At 35.4% G+C, this 15499-nt stretch overlaps 1 protein-coding gene across 2 annotated transcripts; it reads right to left on the minus strand.

Moving 5' to 3' along the window:
• Positions 1-1316: 1316 nt before the first annotated feature.
• Positions 1317-13438, minus strand: LOC107782108 (putative 3,4-dihydroxy-2-butanone kinase). 2 transcript variants are annotated; one of them, XM_016602947.2, is made up of 20 exons: positions 13198-13438; positions 12409-12482; positions 12234-12297; positions 11405-11517; positions 11269-11316; positions 10967-11038; positions 10718-10807; positions 9561-9734; positions 9090-9173; positions 8352-8407; positions 6448-6578; positions 6286-6378; positions 5908-5972; positions 5427-5570; positions 5300-5340; positions 4454-4537; positions 4284-4357; positions 4087-4199; positions 3906-4001; positions 1317-1745 (listed from the first exon to the last, which is right to left on the minus strand). In XM_016602947.2, exons 1-20 carry the CDS (start codon positions 13235-13237, stop codon positions 1620-1622), a joined length of 1782 nt encoding a protein of 593 aa, XP_016458433.2. In that variant the 5' UTR covers positions 13238-13438; the 3' UTR covers positions 1317-1619. The 2 variants fall into 2 exon arrangements, with proteins under 2 accessions (XP_016458433.2, XP_016458432.2); XM_016602946.2 differs by having other exon boundaries at positions 5297-5340.
• Between the last annotated feature and the right edge of the window lie 2061 nt (positions 13439-15499).

Raw genomic sequence — 15499 nt, forward strand, 5'->3', positions numbered from 1 at the left:
AGTTCCTCATACAAACGTCCAAACACTGCAGTCTTAGCTGTCGTAACAACTAACTTGCCTCCTTCTTGGTCTTCTTGTACCACTCCCTATTCGTCTTCTTCTCCTCCTCGTCCGTGCTCTTCATCAGCTTCAGATACGCCGCTTTCTTAACTTCTACTCTTTTTTGGACCTCTTTATTCCACCACTAGTCCCCCTTGTGCCCATCAGAGTAGTCCTTCGAGATCCCTAGCACCTATCTAGCCGCTTCCCTAATACAATTCGTTGTCGAGGTCCATATACTAATCGCGTCTCCTCTACTCCTCCAAGTCCCCATAGCTACCAATTTCTCCCCTTACTTCGGAGTTTTGTCCTTAGTCAAGCCTCCCACTTGATCTCAGGTTGACCATGCACAGTCTCCTCTTTTTCTTCCTCATAATCTCCAACTCCATCACTGAGAACCTATGCTGGGTCGAGAGATTCTCACTCGGAATAACCTTGCAATCCAAGCAAAGGCTTCTATCACACTTCCTAAGGAGCAAGTAATCAATCTGTTTCTTGGCCACCGTACTCTAGAAGGTGACCAAGTGTTCTTCTCTCTTCTTAAAAGTGTCATCCGTTCATTGTGTCAGTTAAAGTTCGACATTTCGACTGTTTAATCGACAAACATTAAGTAACCTCTTTTCTCAATCTTAAATGCCAGGTTTTGATTATTATCCTAAGAACAAAAAGAGATATAGCGTTCAATATTTGATACTGCGTCTATCCAACCTTTAATTGGTCTAAATTGATTTCAATGATTAAGCTGCACAATCACTATCGACTGATCTAATTTTCAGTTCCACTTAACTATAAATTAAAAAACATTCATTTGATATCTAAACACTATCTTTTAACCTCCATATTGGACTTACTGCAGTTAATGAATTTTTAAGTTACTCGATAAGATTGTATCGGTTCCCCAAAATACAAACCGTGGTTGTTGGCTAACAATTCTACGAGACTGATGAATGGCCTAATCATAACTAGGTCCATCACTTGAAGAAAAGGAGAATATATTCCATCAAACTGAGATGCTCCACCACTCCCAGGGGAAAGCTAAAAAAGGAAATCCAAGACCAACTACAAAAAGACTATACAAATAGCCTTCCGACACCTTCAATGACAGATGACTAACACAGTAGTTCAAATTACACTCCAATTTGTTTCTGGAATTTTAGACAAGTTGATAAAAACTTTTGACTCCACCAGATTACAATGCTCCACGAAGATGAAATTCGACAAGAGCAGAGAAAAAAGGGAAGGGTAGCATACAAGCAAAAAGAGACAATCAAAATAAGTTGTAAAATGAAAAGTTCACGGTGCTGAATTGAAAAGTTCATTGTTAAAATGAAGATTACAACCACGTGCACCGATTTGAGTATGGCATTCTACATGGCATTGTATTTTCCTCACTGAGAAAACTGTATACAAAGGACTGTAACATACATTTTCTACACTCTCTCGGCTTTATGCAGCACTGCATAAGCGGAAAGCTAATTCGTCAAGGTTTACGAGCAAAAAATTGTTGGATTAGTTTCTTCCTCGAGAAAAAGAAAAACCAATTCCTGCAGGAAGTAATAGGTATGGCCAATTAAATGTGCTTATGCTGTACTACACTTCTCCTTTATAGCTAAAGCAGCAGCTCTGTACCACGCAGCTGCAGCCATGGCACCAGGGTCAGGAATTGAAGCAAGAACATCTCCAGGTATGTAGGTTGAACGGCCAGCCTAGAAAACCAACTGATTAGGACCCTCACTGAACTAAGAAATTGACAGCCAAGTAACAGAAAATAAGACAGAACATGACAAATAGACAATCTTTTCTGTTAGCAGTTTCCTCTTTCCTCTAAAATTTCAACAACCATTATCTCCATTCAGAGGAAGACAGGTAAAGAAAATTAATAATCAAAATTTTCGGTTAAGGATTCCAATAAAATAACGTTCTTTGAAATTTTCTTGACACAGCCTAGTCCAGATCTCCATCAAAATCTTCAATCTATTTGACATTAGATATGTTAGAAGTCTGGTAGTAATCAAATTATCTTTCAAGAAAGCACCAAATCATATGAATTTTCACCGATAAGAACAAAGACTTCAAACTTTAGTTCTGAGTACCTAAAACAGTAAATGGCATCTCGAACTTACTTTAAACCCTTTAGAGGTATCACTTGAGAGCCCTTTGGACAAGTCATATTCTAAGAGTTTGGGTTTATCAGCCAAAGCAGGTTTTAATATGGAAATATAGAAAATGACTAAATTTCTTTATGGATCTGGAATTAGAAATCCAAGTAAACTTTAAATATCTTTGTAATATCTTGGGGGAAGTGCACGGTTAGCCACTATTTGAAGATGTCTTTACTCTTTATCCACGGTTTAGGATGTATTTACTTTTTAGCCAGTGCTTAATAATCTTTTACCCACCCGGACGAAAATACCCCTGTGTTAGACATGGGTGCTATGTAAATATTAAGGACATGATGTCCTTAACTTCATGAATGCTGTGTAAATATTAAGGACATGGTGTCCTTAGCTTCATGAATGCTGTGTAAAATATTAAGGACATGGTGTCCTTAACTTCATGAATGCTGTGTAAATATTAAGGACTACTTGTCCTTAGTTTTTGAACTTGTAACTCTAAGTTTAGGACTACCTATCCTTAACTTTTGAACTTGTAACTCTAAGTTCAGGACTACATGTCCTTAACTTTTGAACTTGTAACTCTAAGTTAAGGACTACTTGTCCTTAATTTCTGTGCTTGTAACTCTAATTTAAGGACCAAATGTCCTTAATTTTTAAACTTCCAACTCTAAGTTCAGGACCAAGTGTCCTTAACTTATGAGCTTGTTAATGTAAGTTCAGGACTAGTTGTCCTTAATTTATGAGCTTGTAACTCTAAGTTCAGGACTACCTGTCCTTAACTTTTCAACTTGTAACTCTAAGTTCAGGACTACATGTCCTTAACTTTTGAACTTGTAACTCTATGTTAAAGACTACTTGTCCTTAATTTGTGTGCTTGTAACTCTAAGTTAAGGACTACCTGCCTTTAATTTCTGTGCTTGTAACTCTAAGCTAAGTACTCCAAATTATTTTTCCAACAAAAAATTCCATTTCTACTAAAATTGAAAGAATTACAAATCTAAAGAAAATAAGAGTACAGTTTCAGAGAGTAACAACCAAATCATCCTACAATTTCTTGGTTGGTACGTTGACGAGTTAACAAAAATTAAATAAATGATAAAAGAACAATAATAAGGACATCTGAAAAGAATAAAGATAGAAATTATGAATTTTCATTAATGCTTTTGCGCTTCTAAGTTCTATCCAACGTTCATCATCATTTTCACAAACTTACGAATGATAACATGTTTCTGCATCGAATTTGTGAGAGAGAAGCGAGGGTTTGAGAAGAAAAGCAATGGAAAAAAGGGTAAAATGTCTCTTCATATTAATTTTTATAGAGTAGTAACGATTTTTCCTCAACATTAGAATTGCTGGATAAAAAAGAATTAGAAATCGAAGTAAACTTTAAATATCTTCGTAATATCTTCGATTATGTCAGACCTATAAAGCCAAATTAAGTTTTTGAATAGATACGTTAATCATTTCCTCAAGTCTAATTCCATGTGGATTTGAGCCAATGGGAAAAGGATATTAACACATTTTCGTAGGGATGTGAAGGTGCTTAAGGTGTATAGTCTTTAAAGAAGAAAAACGTGTATAAAGAACTTTACAGTCACTCCATTTCTAAAATATGTTTAAGCTTCACACATTTTTGAGCTGTTGTGTCTAACCACCATCACTGTGTAAAATATTTGGGAATTTAAACCACTGAAGCACCGTGTATGCTATTTTCTTACAACATATTTGAAGTAAATACAGTGATAATACCTGCGCTTGCATGTGCTTGGTTGACTCGGCTCCAGCAACTGCTGCCTCAGCAGAAATAACGAAAGCATCCACAGGGTTGTCCCCAGCACTCAACCTCTGTTCCCAATGCATAAAAATCTCTATGAATAAGGTTTGCAGGAAAAAACTGTAAACGACGTATCATCGAAGATATGATATTGACCTCTTTAAGAGCAGACAATGCTGGAATAAGAGCATCTAAAAGTGTGCGATAACCAGCACGAGCTCCTCCATATTTACTAACAGCAGCGATAGCAGCTTCAAGTGCATCAGCCCCTGAAAAAAAAAGAGCTGTTTGGTACAGAAAGAAAGAGTTGAAGCAACAAACATCAAGTCTTTACTGTCTAGGAGTCAACTAACAGTGCAGAGCTGTGATAACCAACTCGGAATCTGCTTTCAACTTTGCATATGCTGCCTTACAGAATATATCATATCTGTTATAAAGATAGATCTTTAGTGACACTGGTAATATGAAAGAAAAACTTGGTTGAAAGAAAAAAGAGTATGGTTATCAAGAGAAAATGCATTACAAGATACCGCTTGTTCCCCCCATTACTCTTCTAATAGAAGATCCAATTTCATTGACTGTTTCTGCAGGGTCATTCAACGGATAGCTGCGCAAAAAATAGTTCAGAAAGGAAGAGGAAAATCTTCTATACACCTCAATTACAGAGTTGTTATGCAACTATCTCAAATTTAAACAGCAAACTTGCTAAAACCAATTGGAAGGTCTTTTATCACCTTTTACAGTGAAAAGAGAGGGCAATGACCATATAAGACACAAAGATAATATAGAAGGTAATAACACAGAAGAAAAGATAAAAATAAAAATAACCAAAGGAAAAGCACATAAAAGCAGCTAATTTGTCATATCATATCAAAACAATTGACTATTAAGCAAATTGAACAGAACTTCAGTTGGCATATCAAGCCGTCTCTCACAAATCTCACGTGTTTTAGCTCATACAGAAATTTCTACCTCCCTGTTTCAAAAATGAAATCTACTAATACCCAACGATTAACTATAAGGATATCCTAAGAGCAGCAGAACTAAGCTTCTAAAAATGCTGCAAGTAGATATGTGCAAGCTGAACAGTCTGATAACCACCCACAGCTGGTGTAAGCAGGAAAACATGGAAAAACAATTGGATAAAATCTGTCTGTACACTGAACAATTTTAAAAGTAACTAAACTTTGCTTTTAAGCAATCTTTCAAGAGATTTTAAAAACCTAGAAAAAGGGGGAGGCAGATGCCTTGCTTTTTTGCTCTAGGAGTGAGGGTATGTGGCAATAATCTCGGGAAGAAGAATCTGCCCCCTTTTTTACTTTCTTGAGACACTACATGAGGAAATAATATAGGGAAGAAGCCTCACTACTTCTTCATGTCTTCAAGTATAGCCACTGCACCTCTGAACATCTGCAGTTTCACAACGAAGGAGCTTACTAAATGCAGATAACCGTGAAATAAATTGAGGGAAACAAATATGCTATCCAAAAACCTACAGTTGAACCACAATCACCATCACCAACTTTGCTATCCCACTCATTCAAATTATCCCTGAGATTTACAAGTTCAGTTGCTGCAGCTTCAATAGCTGCCTCAAGGATATGACCCAGAGAGATCAGTTTTTCAGGCCGACTCAATGTCTGATAAAAGAAAAAAAAGACATAAGAATAATTTTATGAATATGTAAAACAGTTAAATAGTACTTAAAAAGTAACAGTTAGAAGAGTTGGAATTATAGCGTTATTTATAAACAGTATTGATCTGCAACAGTACATAAAATATGCTATGCTGTCTCTCCCATCCTCAAAATCTGTAGAAGATTTGCAAGTGGGAGTTACACTTGACATTTGGGACAGGGACTGTTCAATCCTTATTTGGAGGTATGTGCTTAGATCAGTGCCTTCAAAGCAAATAATATGTAGATATAAAGTACATATAGTATAAGAAATGCAATTACCTTCCATAAATTTGGCATACCTTGTCACTCTGGATAGAATGTGGTGGAGGAAGCGGAACAGGTATCTTTGCAGGAGGTCGGTTACCTGGAAAACAAAAATTAACTTCCAGTAAGTAAAGCAGATTTATTAGCTTAGACAGGTAAATTCTACAAAAGGTGCAGGCATTATAAGGTAGTTAGATCATCCACAGATACAAGAGGATACTAGCGAAAAATCCAATATGAATTTTTCTCTCTGTTACTCTAGTTCTTTTTCCAAGACAAATACAAGTGAGGGAGTATTCAACCAGGGAACACCAGGTTCATTCTTTCCTTGTATAGAGATAAAAATACTGTAAAGGGAAAACACGAGCCACCCATACATAGTGAAGAGCAATAATAGACATATAGAAACTGACCGTCAGCACCAACAGGCCAATTTGGAGCTTTAGTGGGAGCATCTAAACGGTCTAAAATTGCTTGATCAGCCTTCATTACAGAAATTGAAAATCCTGCATATAACTGAAGTAAGAACGTGAATGTTGTTCGGCAAATAAAAAGAACTTATAAACCTGACATACCTGCCATATCAAGTGAAGTCATAAGTGATCCTGTATAGACTCTATCAACAGCTAGACCATGTTCAAGCTGCAATCCTGGGACAGCCTTGCCAGCTATAATCATCAATTCCATCAATGGTGTTGCTCCTAATCTGCAGTAGATAAGTGTGAAAAAAAAATGAGAAACTCGAAGTTTCTTGCCTTCTATAATAAGTAATTCCAAGAGAAGGTGATTAAATAATAAGAAAAATGGATTAGATGACATAGTGAAATTAGAGATGTCGTCAACATCCTTTTCCCAAAACATATATGAAAATCTATCATTTAATCAATGAGTACAGTGAATTCTCCCAAATAAAAAAGAACTGAAATAAGTCATATCTTTAAAAGCTTCAAGCACAAAGCCTAGCTCCAGTACTGCTTTTAAATTGGTTATCATCCAATGCAAAGTTCAAGTCTCCATGAATGCAACAAAATCCATTTGAACATTTTCAGCTTTATGAAACTTTTCAGATTCAAACATATTTCTGCTTGCATTGATTTGAAAAATAAGTCAAGCAATAAACGAACCCAATCAACCCAGAGACTAATATAAAGCTTGTGAAGCATAGTTCATTATTTCAACAGATATTTGGATGATAATGGCAGGGCAGGGGAAGTAATGGCCAGAGAGATTAATATAAAGCTTGTGAAGCATAGTTCATTATTTCAAGAAACATTTGGATGATAATGGCAGAGCAGAGGAAGTAATCGCCAGAGTACATGAACATACTGTTGTGCAATTCACGAACACCAAATGGTCATAGCAAGTCAATGATGCGCCATAATGCAAAGTCAATCCATCCATTTACTATTTCCAGAGTATATATAGATTTCACATACTCATATTCATAAAAAATTTAGGCATTGATGGTCAACAATTCAGAGTTTCCAGTACTTTCCAATGCTTTACAAGAATTGTTGGATTGATATAGATCCAAATCGAACTCAGCGTAACTAGACGAAGAAAGACCTTAATCAACCTTCATTTCATAGTAATAATTCCGGGAACAATTAACTAGAATTCACTGAGGAACGATAGTATGTCAATAACATGTTACACCTCTCTCAGCCTTTGGACTAAAACCAAGTAAAATACCTGCTGTGATTGTCATAACAAACATGTTTAACAGTACGAATCGAGCAAAATAGTGATATAAGATACAAAGATGCGAGTTTCATGCAACTTGAATAAATGTTTCTATGTAAACTTTCACAAAAAAGACCAACTAAAATATTTAACAAAACAGTTTTGAAACATTAATTTAATATTACATTGTTATTAGCTTAAGTTTCTCCGTCTTCTCAAAGACCTAGACAGTAAGGCTGGAATTTTGGCTTATATGTGTGGTAAACCCTGAGTATTTTGTCTATGATATTAAGGTACTATCATTGGTAGAAAACCTGCTGCTTTTATCACGAAAAGAGTTAAACAGAAAGTTTAAGCAAAAATCTTGAAACTTGCCAGCATTTCTAGATCACTGCAGCAGATTAAAGAATACACTTCAAAAAGATATAGCATAAAATGACTGATTTAAAAAAGAAGATATATTGTAAAATGATTTCATTTCTCAATTTCATGAGATTAACTGAGTATTCCAAAAATACCAAATGGAGCATTCAAGGGAAAAATATAGAAACACAAGGGACAGAATACATGGAAATAATGAAGTTCCTGCAACAATCACTGAATAAGCATGCTACCATAATATACTTCTAAACACTATAGCACCAAGTCTGCCTCGTCAACCAAAAATGTTAAGAGAGGGAAAGGATGAGCAGGGCAAAACAAAACAGAAACAGAAAGGAATAACTAACCAGCTCCAAATACTTGGAAGATGGTGTTGACAGAGGCATGTATAGACAGGAATAAGGCTCAAACTTACCCATTTATGAGGAGCACAACTCTACTTCCACGTGTGATTGGAACGTAGTTAGTCTCCTACAAAGAGATTCAGTGACAGTGAAACTTCCTTCTGCAGAATAAGTGTCATTAACTAAGCTAAATGACACCAGGTTGTTAGGAGGAAGAGGGTGCATTAAAGAAATTGACATATAATATCCCCCCACCACCTCCACTGAAAGAATGAAAACATGAAAAAAGATAGACTGATCGCATAAAAGCTCCTGAACTAAAACTGGTGTTCTTTTTTCTTTGTTCCTTCCTTTCACTACTTCTTTTGATTGGATTCTTTTTATTTTTCACTAATAATCGATCTAACTGCAGAATGATTCTTTTTAATGTGTTTCAGATAACAATATAACTTCAAACATTGTTTCTACTTCCGTCTTCATTATTACAAGAATCTTCATCATTTAATCAAAATTTTATCCAACCTAACTTATTTCAAGAAAATGTAAGGAAAAACATATTACGAACCTTCATCATTTAATCCATGGGGTTTTACAGTGTACATTAATGTGCAAAGATCATAACCCTACATGGTTGTAGCTTTTTAGACTCACTTTTAGAGTTTGTCTTAGCACAAAATTTATCTCATCAAAACTAAAACTGATTTCACTTCATCCTTTCCAGTCCAGGGTGATGATTTAAGCAATCAGAAAACTTTTACTGCATCAAGTACTAGTGTATATCAAGTCAAAATTTCACACTCGTCACATACCGATGACAAAATCTCCTTCAAAACATGTGAAACCACCACATCTACTGGTTGTAGGTCAGCTACAGCAGCTCCTGGTTCCCCGTGCTGGAAAAAAGAGAAAACAGTGCACACAATTTGATAATGCAGAAGTAAAGATCACCGAATTCTAAGTAGTCTGTCAGCACTTAACCGCTCCCACACAAAAGATCTTGGAAGCTTCAACCATAGCACAGAGGTTGCAAATTTTGACACACATTTCAAAAGACCCAACTGCTCTTACCATTGACAAAAGCAACACCGAATAACCAAGTGTTATAAACAGAGAAGATATGAACGACATGCATGGCACCCAAGGTAACTCACATGATTATCACGTCTCCCCGAAACATCAATGTAACATCATATGTTTCATTTAGTAAAGCATGATTTAGTCAACTTCTTCCCATTCCTAATATATAGATGAATACACCTGTGCCTATGAAGAGAACTTACTATTCCAAGACCAAGCTCCATCTTTCCTGGGCCTAAACGGTCTGACGTCACCTGTCCTGGCAATGTGCAAACAGATAATGCAACACCCATTGTCCCAACCATTTCTGATGCACGTTTTGCTTCAGCTGCAACATCAGCAAGAGGAAGACCACAAGCTGCTGCAGCTCCAGCAACCTGAGATAAGTGAAACTTAGAAAAGATCAGCAGAAAAGCAACTGAAACCAATTACATTTGCATTGACTTGACCAAACTTCAATACTGCGAGACGTATAGGTAAAATGATTGCTGCCCACAGATAAGCCACTCTCACATGAAATTGAATTCAACAAAGAAATAGAAAAGATCAGTTTGGTATTTTTCTTAGTATGTATAGTTATGAAAGAAGCACAAAAACAATTCACATACCCTCTATAACAAAGCATTGAAGAAGCAACTTGTCAAAAGATCACGAGAATTTGGCAAATGAAAATTTGGTGCTCTCTAGATTATTTTGGTAATTGGCCCCCAACACCCCCCACACCCCACCACCAAAAAAAAAAAACCAAAGCACACATAGATACACCCAAAAGAGAAAAAAGAGAAATGTGCAAAAACATAGGATGACAGACATACACCTAGAGTCACCTTAGTAAGAAATTTTCGTTGCTGTATCTTCTTTTTACCAAATCAAGATGGCATCATGTTTCGCTACTCCAAAAGAGTTAAAGGCCGCCATGGATGGAAATTTGCAAGTAGGTGTGAAGATTAGTATACATGAGCAAATATCTGTATACGTTATTTTAGTTTTTAATAGGCTCTTTTAGCTTTTGGGAGTTGGAGGTCTTAGTAAAGATCTATCTCTCAAATGTTTATTATCAATAACAATCTGTCTCGGATAGAATACCAAGAAAGAAAATGGAGATGGAAACGGAAAGTAACAAGTTTTGATTTTTCAGAAACCACCAAGAGGTAAATTATGTCCTAACTAATGTCTTTTTAAAGGGGAGACACACACAAAAGAAGAACTCCAGTATATTTTATAGGTGGTATCATTAGGAGAAGTTTGATTTGAACTGAGGAATATCGTACCAGCTTCAATCAGTCGCTAACTTAAGTCAAATATCTGAGCCCTCTAAAATGAAATCTAAAAGACATGCACAAAGATAGAAATTGTGAACCTTGTGAACAAGAATCGTCCCTGCCAAACCTCTTCGGCCAGCAATGCCTCTTGGAGGTGGTAAAGCACAGTCATCACCAACAATTACCATCTGGTGACAAAGAGAGAGAGATATACATGTGAAATCAGTGTGAACCCCATCTTCCAGTTTTTGAATGATTAATTAGCTACTCCAATCATCATCATCATCAATAATAATATAACAACAATACCAAGAAAACAATTCTAGAAACTAATATCACAATGATACCTCTACTTTGTAACCTTCAGATTTAGCTTGTTCAGCAGCCAAACCAAAATTCAATCGATCACCAGTATAGTTCTGTAAGGGACCATAATACATTTTAATCATTAGATCACTTCATTACGACAAAAAGTGAAGAACGTAATAGTGATCCGCGACAAATTTCTCGTCACAGTAAACATTCCAGTTTAATCAAAAGTAGGATGATGATTGGTGATCTTTTAGGTGAATTATTCACACAATTTAAACCTAAAACCCAGAGTTAGACAACAAGAGAGTAATTAATTAACAACTAGGATTCGTGCTACCTTGACAATCAGAAGGCACCCCATGGGACCTGTGACAGCTCGTATGCCCTACATTGAATCAGGTTAGTTGGCAGACATCATCAAGGAATAACATATGTAGACCATGTGCTAATCAAGGGGTAATATTATATCATACAGCAACAATTGAGTCAACATTTGGAGAGGTAAAAACGTCCCCACAGATGGCTGCAGTCAGCATCCCTTCTCCAACAAATCCTGCATGGGCAGGTTCATGGCCACTTCCACCACCTAATTATTGAAGTACCAAGGTACCTGATTAAACTGCAGTTCACCATACTGAAGTTCCAACAATACATCCCAAGTTTGAGTTTGAGATTCTTAAGAACATTATTTAGTCATTAATATTCCTATATATTAATAGTAAATGACGGCTATAGGCAAGGCTGTGATGTACATCTGGGTTTTCAGAAGTTAAAGAAGATGCAAAGATGGGATGTAGTTCCTTTGACTATTATGTGGGTAATCTGAAAAGAAAGGAAAGAGAGCCTTGAAGGTGTGGAAAATAATTTGTGCAGATGAGGGTGTGTCTATTGTTTCTAGTAAACCTTTGGTGCATCCATGAGGTTTCTGTTAGTATATGTTTGGGTGTTATTTGTAAAGAACCATGTCTTTTTTAGGTTCTATACTCTTGCATGCCACTTTTATACCGGGAATTTTCGACCACATTGATAAAATTGTTACTCTATCAAATAAAAATGATTATAAGAATCTCATAAACAACTGCTATTTTCTTTCAGAAGAGGTGAGCACGCAATGCATAAGAGACCTGTAGTATAACTCATTATAAGAAGCTTTATAATTTCATAATTATACAAATTAGATTAGTTTGTCAAGCTTCATCTATTTCCAACTCGTGTATGGAGCTCTGAATGCAAAAATACCAATGCTACTAAAGCAAGTTCCAGTATTGAAATAGAGACATAAGGATAGCTCAAATTCAATACCTGATATGACCGCAACTTTGTCATATTTTTCCCCAGAAACATCAGCACGCAAGACAACCTTAACCTGGATTTCAGGACAGAAGATAAACATGTTAGACCAACTTGGAACACTTATCATCTTAGTGTAGCAACATGTAAACAAAAAGAGTGAACAAAGTAACAAAAGCCGGATCACCTCAGGAAAACCATCCAGATATTGCAACCCAGGATAGGTCTCAATAAGTCCCTCAATGAACTCTGTCACAACATCTGCAAATCATTTCACTTCAGTATCTACAGAAAATAAACACTTAGGCTTTTCGTACACCATATATGACCTATAACACCTATAATAATTTTCACCAGAACCATATAGCATTTAATTATGCCAATACAGATCATACACATAATAGTACCTACATACATATTGAAACAGAATAGGATATCACTCAACTATGCTTCAATTCAAAATTGGGTGTCATCAGCTATATGAACCTTATATAAGCATTCTGCACTATTCAGGTCCGTTTCAATACAATACTATTCATTTGTCTTTAATGTAAATTAAGCACAACAACAGGTAGCCCAGCTAAAATATACTAGGGGAAAACAAAACATTTAATTTTCCTTTAATTCCCCTACGACCACGTATGGTCTGTATACAGGTTCTATATCAACTTATTTTGTTTGTTGTCATAACTATTACCTACAAGTGTCTTATTACTATACTCAGTTGCTTTCATTTCCAAGCAGACAAAACACTAATCTCAATTTTCTCTTTTCTACTTCCATACTAAAAGATACTACATACACAAAACAATTAAAAGAAGAAATAAAAATCCCTTTCTCAAATTTTCCCCTAAATTATACTACTCCCGTTTGATTGACCACCAAACAGGTCAAGCAATGCATATAGACAATATCAAGATACAAAATGCTATCTATTTGATACAGTAATTTTGGGGGGTTTCAGAAGCGGAGTTACCATTGGGGTCGTTGATGAGTTTCTTGCTCTGGAAAGCCATCGAATGTGTGTGTGTGTGAAAATCAAAAAGGAGCAAAGAATCGAGTCACTGATGATTGTACTGCATTAACAGAAAGACGATAGAAGATAGAAAACCCGAAGGAGAAACCTGAGAGGGCTTTTGTAGGTGGAGAGAGGAGAGTATGAGTTGAATTGTTGAATGATTTGTCCGAACTAACACAAAAAGAGGGAAATAAAAAAAAATGTTGCGGATTATTCTTCTTTGTATACAGAAATTTATTTAATATTATCCAGTCTACACGAAACTTATTTAATATTATCCAACAAAAAGTTTGTATGAAAAGATTTTTATCTATTTCGACAAGTTTTTTTAGAGTAGCTAAGTAGGTGTTTGGACATTAACACTGTGATTTTTTTTTTAAAAAGTAGTTTTTGGAGTTAGCTATATTTGAAATTTAAAATTATAATTAGATATGCATTCACTTAAAAAGTATTACAGTCCGGTGGTGGAAAAAATATCTAAAAAATTTGACCACTGGTTTTTGGTTTTTGAAAATTCTCAAAAAACTTATAATTTTTCATGCACAAATACATTTTTTTAAGAATCCGAAAAAAGAAAAAAAAATCTATAAACTAACGGGTCTTAAGATATTTGGCGAATTTCGTGAAAATAATGATTGTGAGCAGGAGGAGAGAAGCTTTTTAGGACGAAAAATCTGCAGCTTTTCCATGAAAGCATAAGCAAATTAAAAATAATTTTTTCTTCAAAACAAAAATAAAATTGCCTATAAAAAAAAGAAATTAATTTTACTGAACTATTCTTTCTTACTATTATTACCCAAACATAAAACTAATAGTTGATGATTTCGTAATTTGACACTAAAAAATATGTTTGAAAAGGTTTATCAGTCACAATTTTAAAGTGGTTTAACCAAACAAATAGTTACTCTTCTAACCTAGTTTTGAAAGTCCATTAGAAAAATATAAAGCCATTTAAAAATAGGTTTAAAAAAAATTGACTAGGCGTGCACTCACTTTTTCCACAATTAATAAGAAACTCAAGATTCGGTATTGGAACAGAAAAGAAGCCCAAGATTAAGGGTGAGTTTGGTGCGGAGGAAAATATTTTTCAACTTTTTCATTTTTGGTTAGCCTAAATGCTTTAGAAAATATTTTCTTTATAAACTTATTTTCCTCCAATTGGAGGAAAATATTGTCCTCCAATTGGAGGAAAATATTTTCCCTATCAAGAGAAGGAAAAATATTTTTCAAAATTCATTTTCAACCTTCTCCGCCATATTCCTCATCCCCACCAACCCCCACCAACCCACCCTCACTCGCGCACCCCCACATCCCCACCTACCGTCCCCATCCCCACCTACCCACCCCATCCCCTCCACCTCACCCCCTACCCTAACTAAAAATATTATTAATAGTATTTTCTTTTCATGTTATAGATATAATTTTTTTTTCATTTCAACAAATGAGTTTCATGATATAAAAAAGTATTTTTTTATTTTAACAAAAAAAAAATACTTTCTTTTCATGTAGAAAAACTATTATTTTTATTTCAACAAAAAAAAGTATTCTCTTTTCATGATGTAAAAAAAATTTCATTTCAACAAAATGAGTATTTTCTTTTCATGCTGTCGAAAAAATATTTTCTTTTGTTTCAATAAAATGAGTACTTTATTTTCATGTTGTAGAAAGAGTACTTTCTTTTTTCAACCAAAAAAAGAATATTTGTAAAGACCCAAACTGATGAGCCGCGACGGGCACCCGATACCTTACTCAACCGAGTACCAACGCAACATATCTTTCTTATTACATCATCATAGATAGGTGGGCCAGAAGGCGCGTCATGATAAAATCAAAGTAAACATGAGGGAATACCCGACATAGAACGACCTAACCTGATATAGAAATTTATACATGTGATATACGGGTCTATAAGGCCAATGTGATCCATTATATACTTTAAATATAGGCCGACAAGGCCATACAAATATCCGTACATATGACATCTGTCTACAAGCCTCTAAGAGTACATACTTATCACAAAGGTTGGGATTGACCCCGCCGTACCAACCAATACATGTACTAATCATTCTGACCAAATAAGCAACTCCAGAGCAATAGAGTGCATCAACATCTTCTACTGAGCTGATAGCCTACTTGGAGGACTCTCGACCTATCTATAAAGAACTGCGGGCATGAAACGCAGCGTCCCCAGGCAAAAGGGACGTCAGTACAAATAATATACCAAGTATGTAAGGAATGAAAATAAGTAAATAATAGACAT

This window comes from Nicotiana tabacum, chromosome 8, assembly GCF_000715075.1.
Source record: "Nicotiana tabacum cultivar K326 chromosome 8, ASM71507v2, whole genome shotgun sequence".
Classification (NCBI taxonomy): Eukaryota; Viridiplantae; Streptophyta; class Magnoliopsida; order Solanales; family Solanaceae; genus Nicotiana; species Nicotiana tabacum.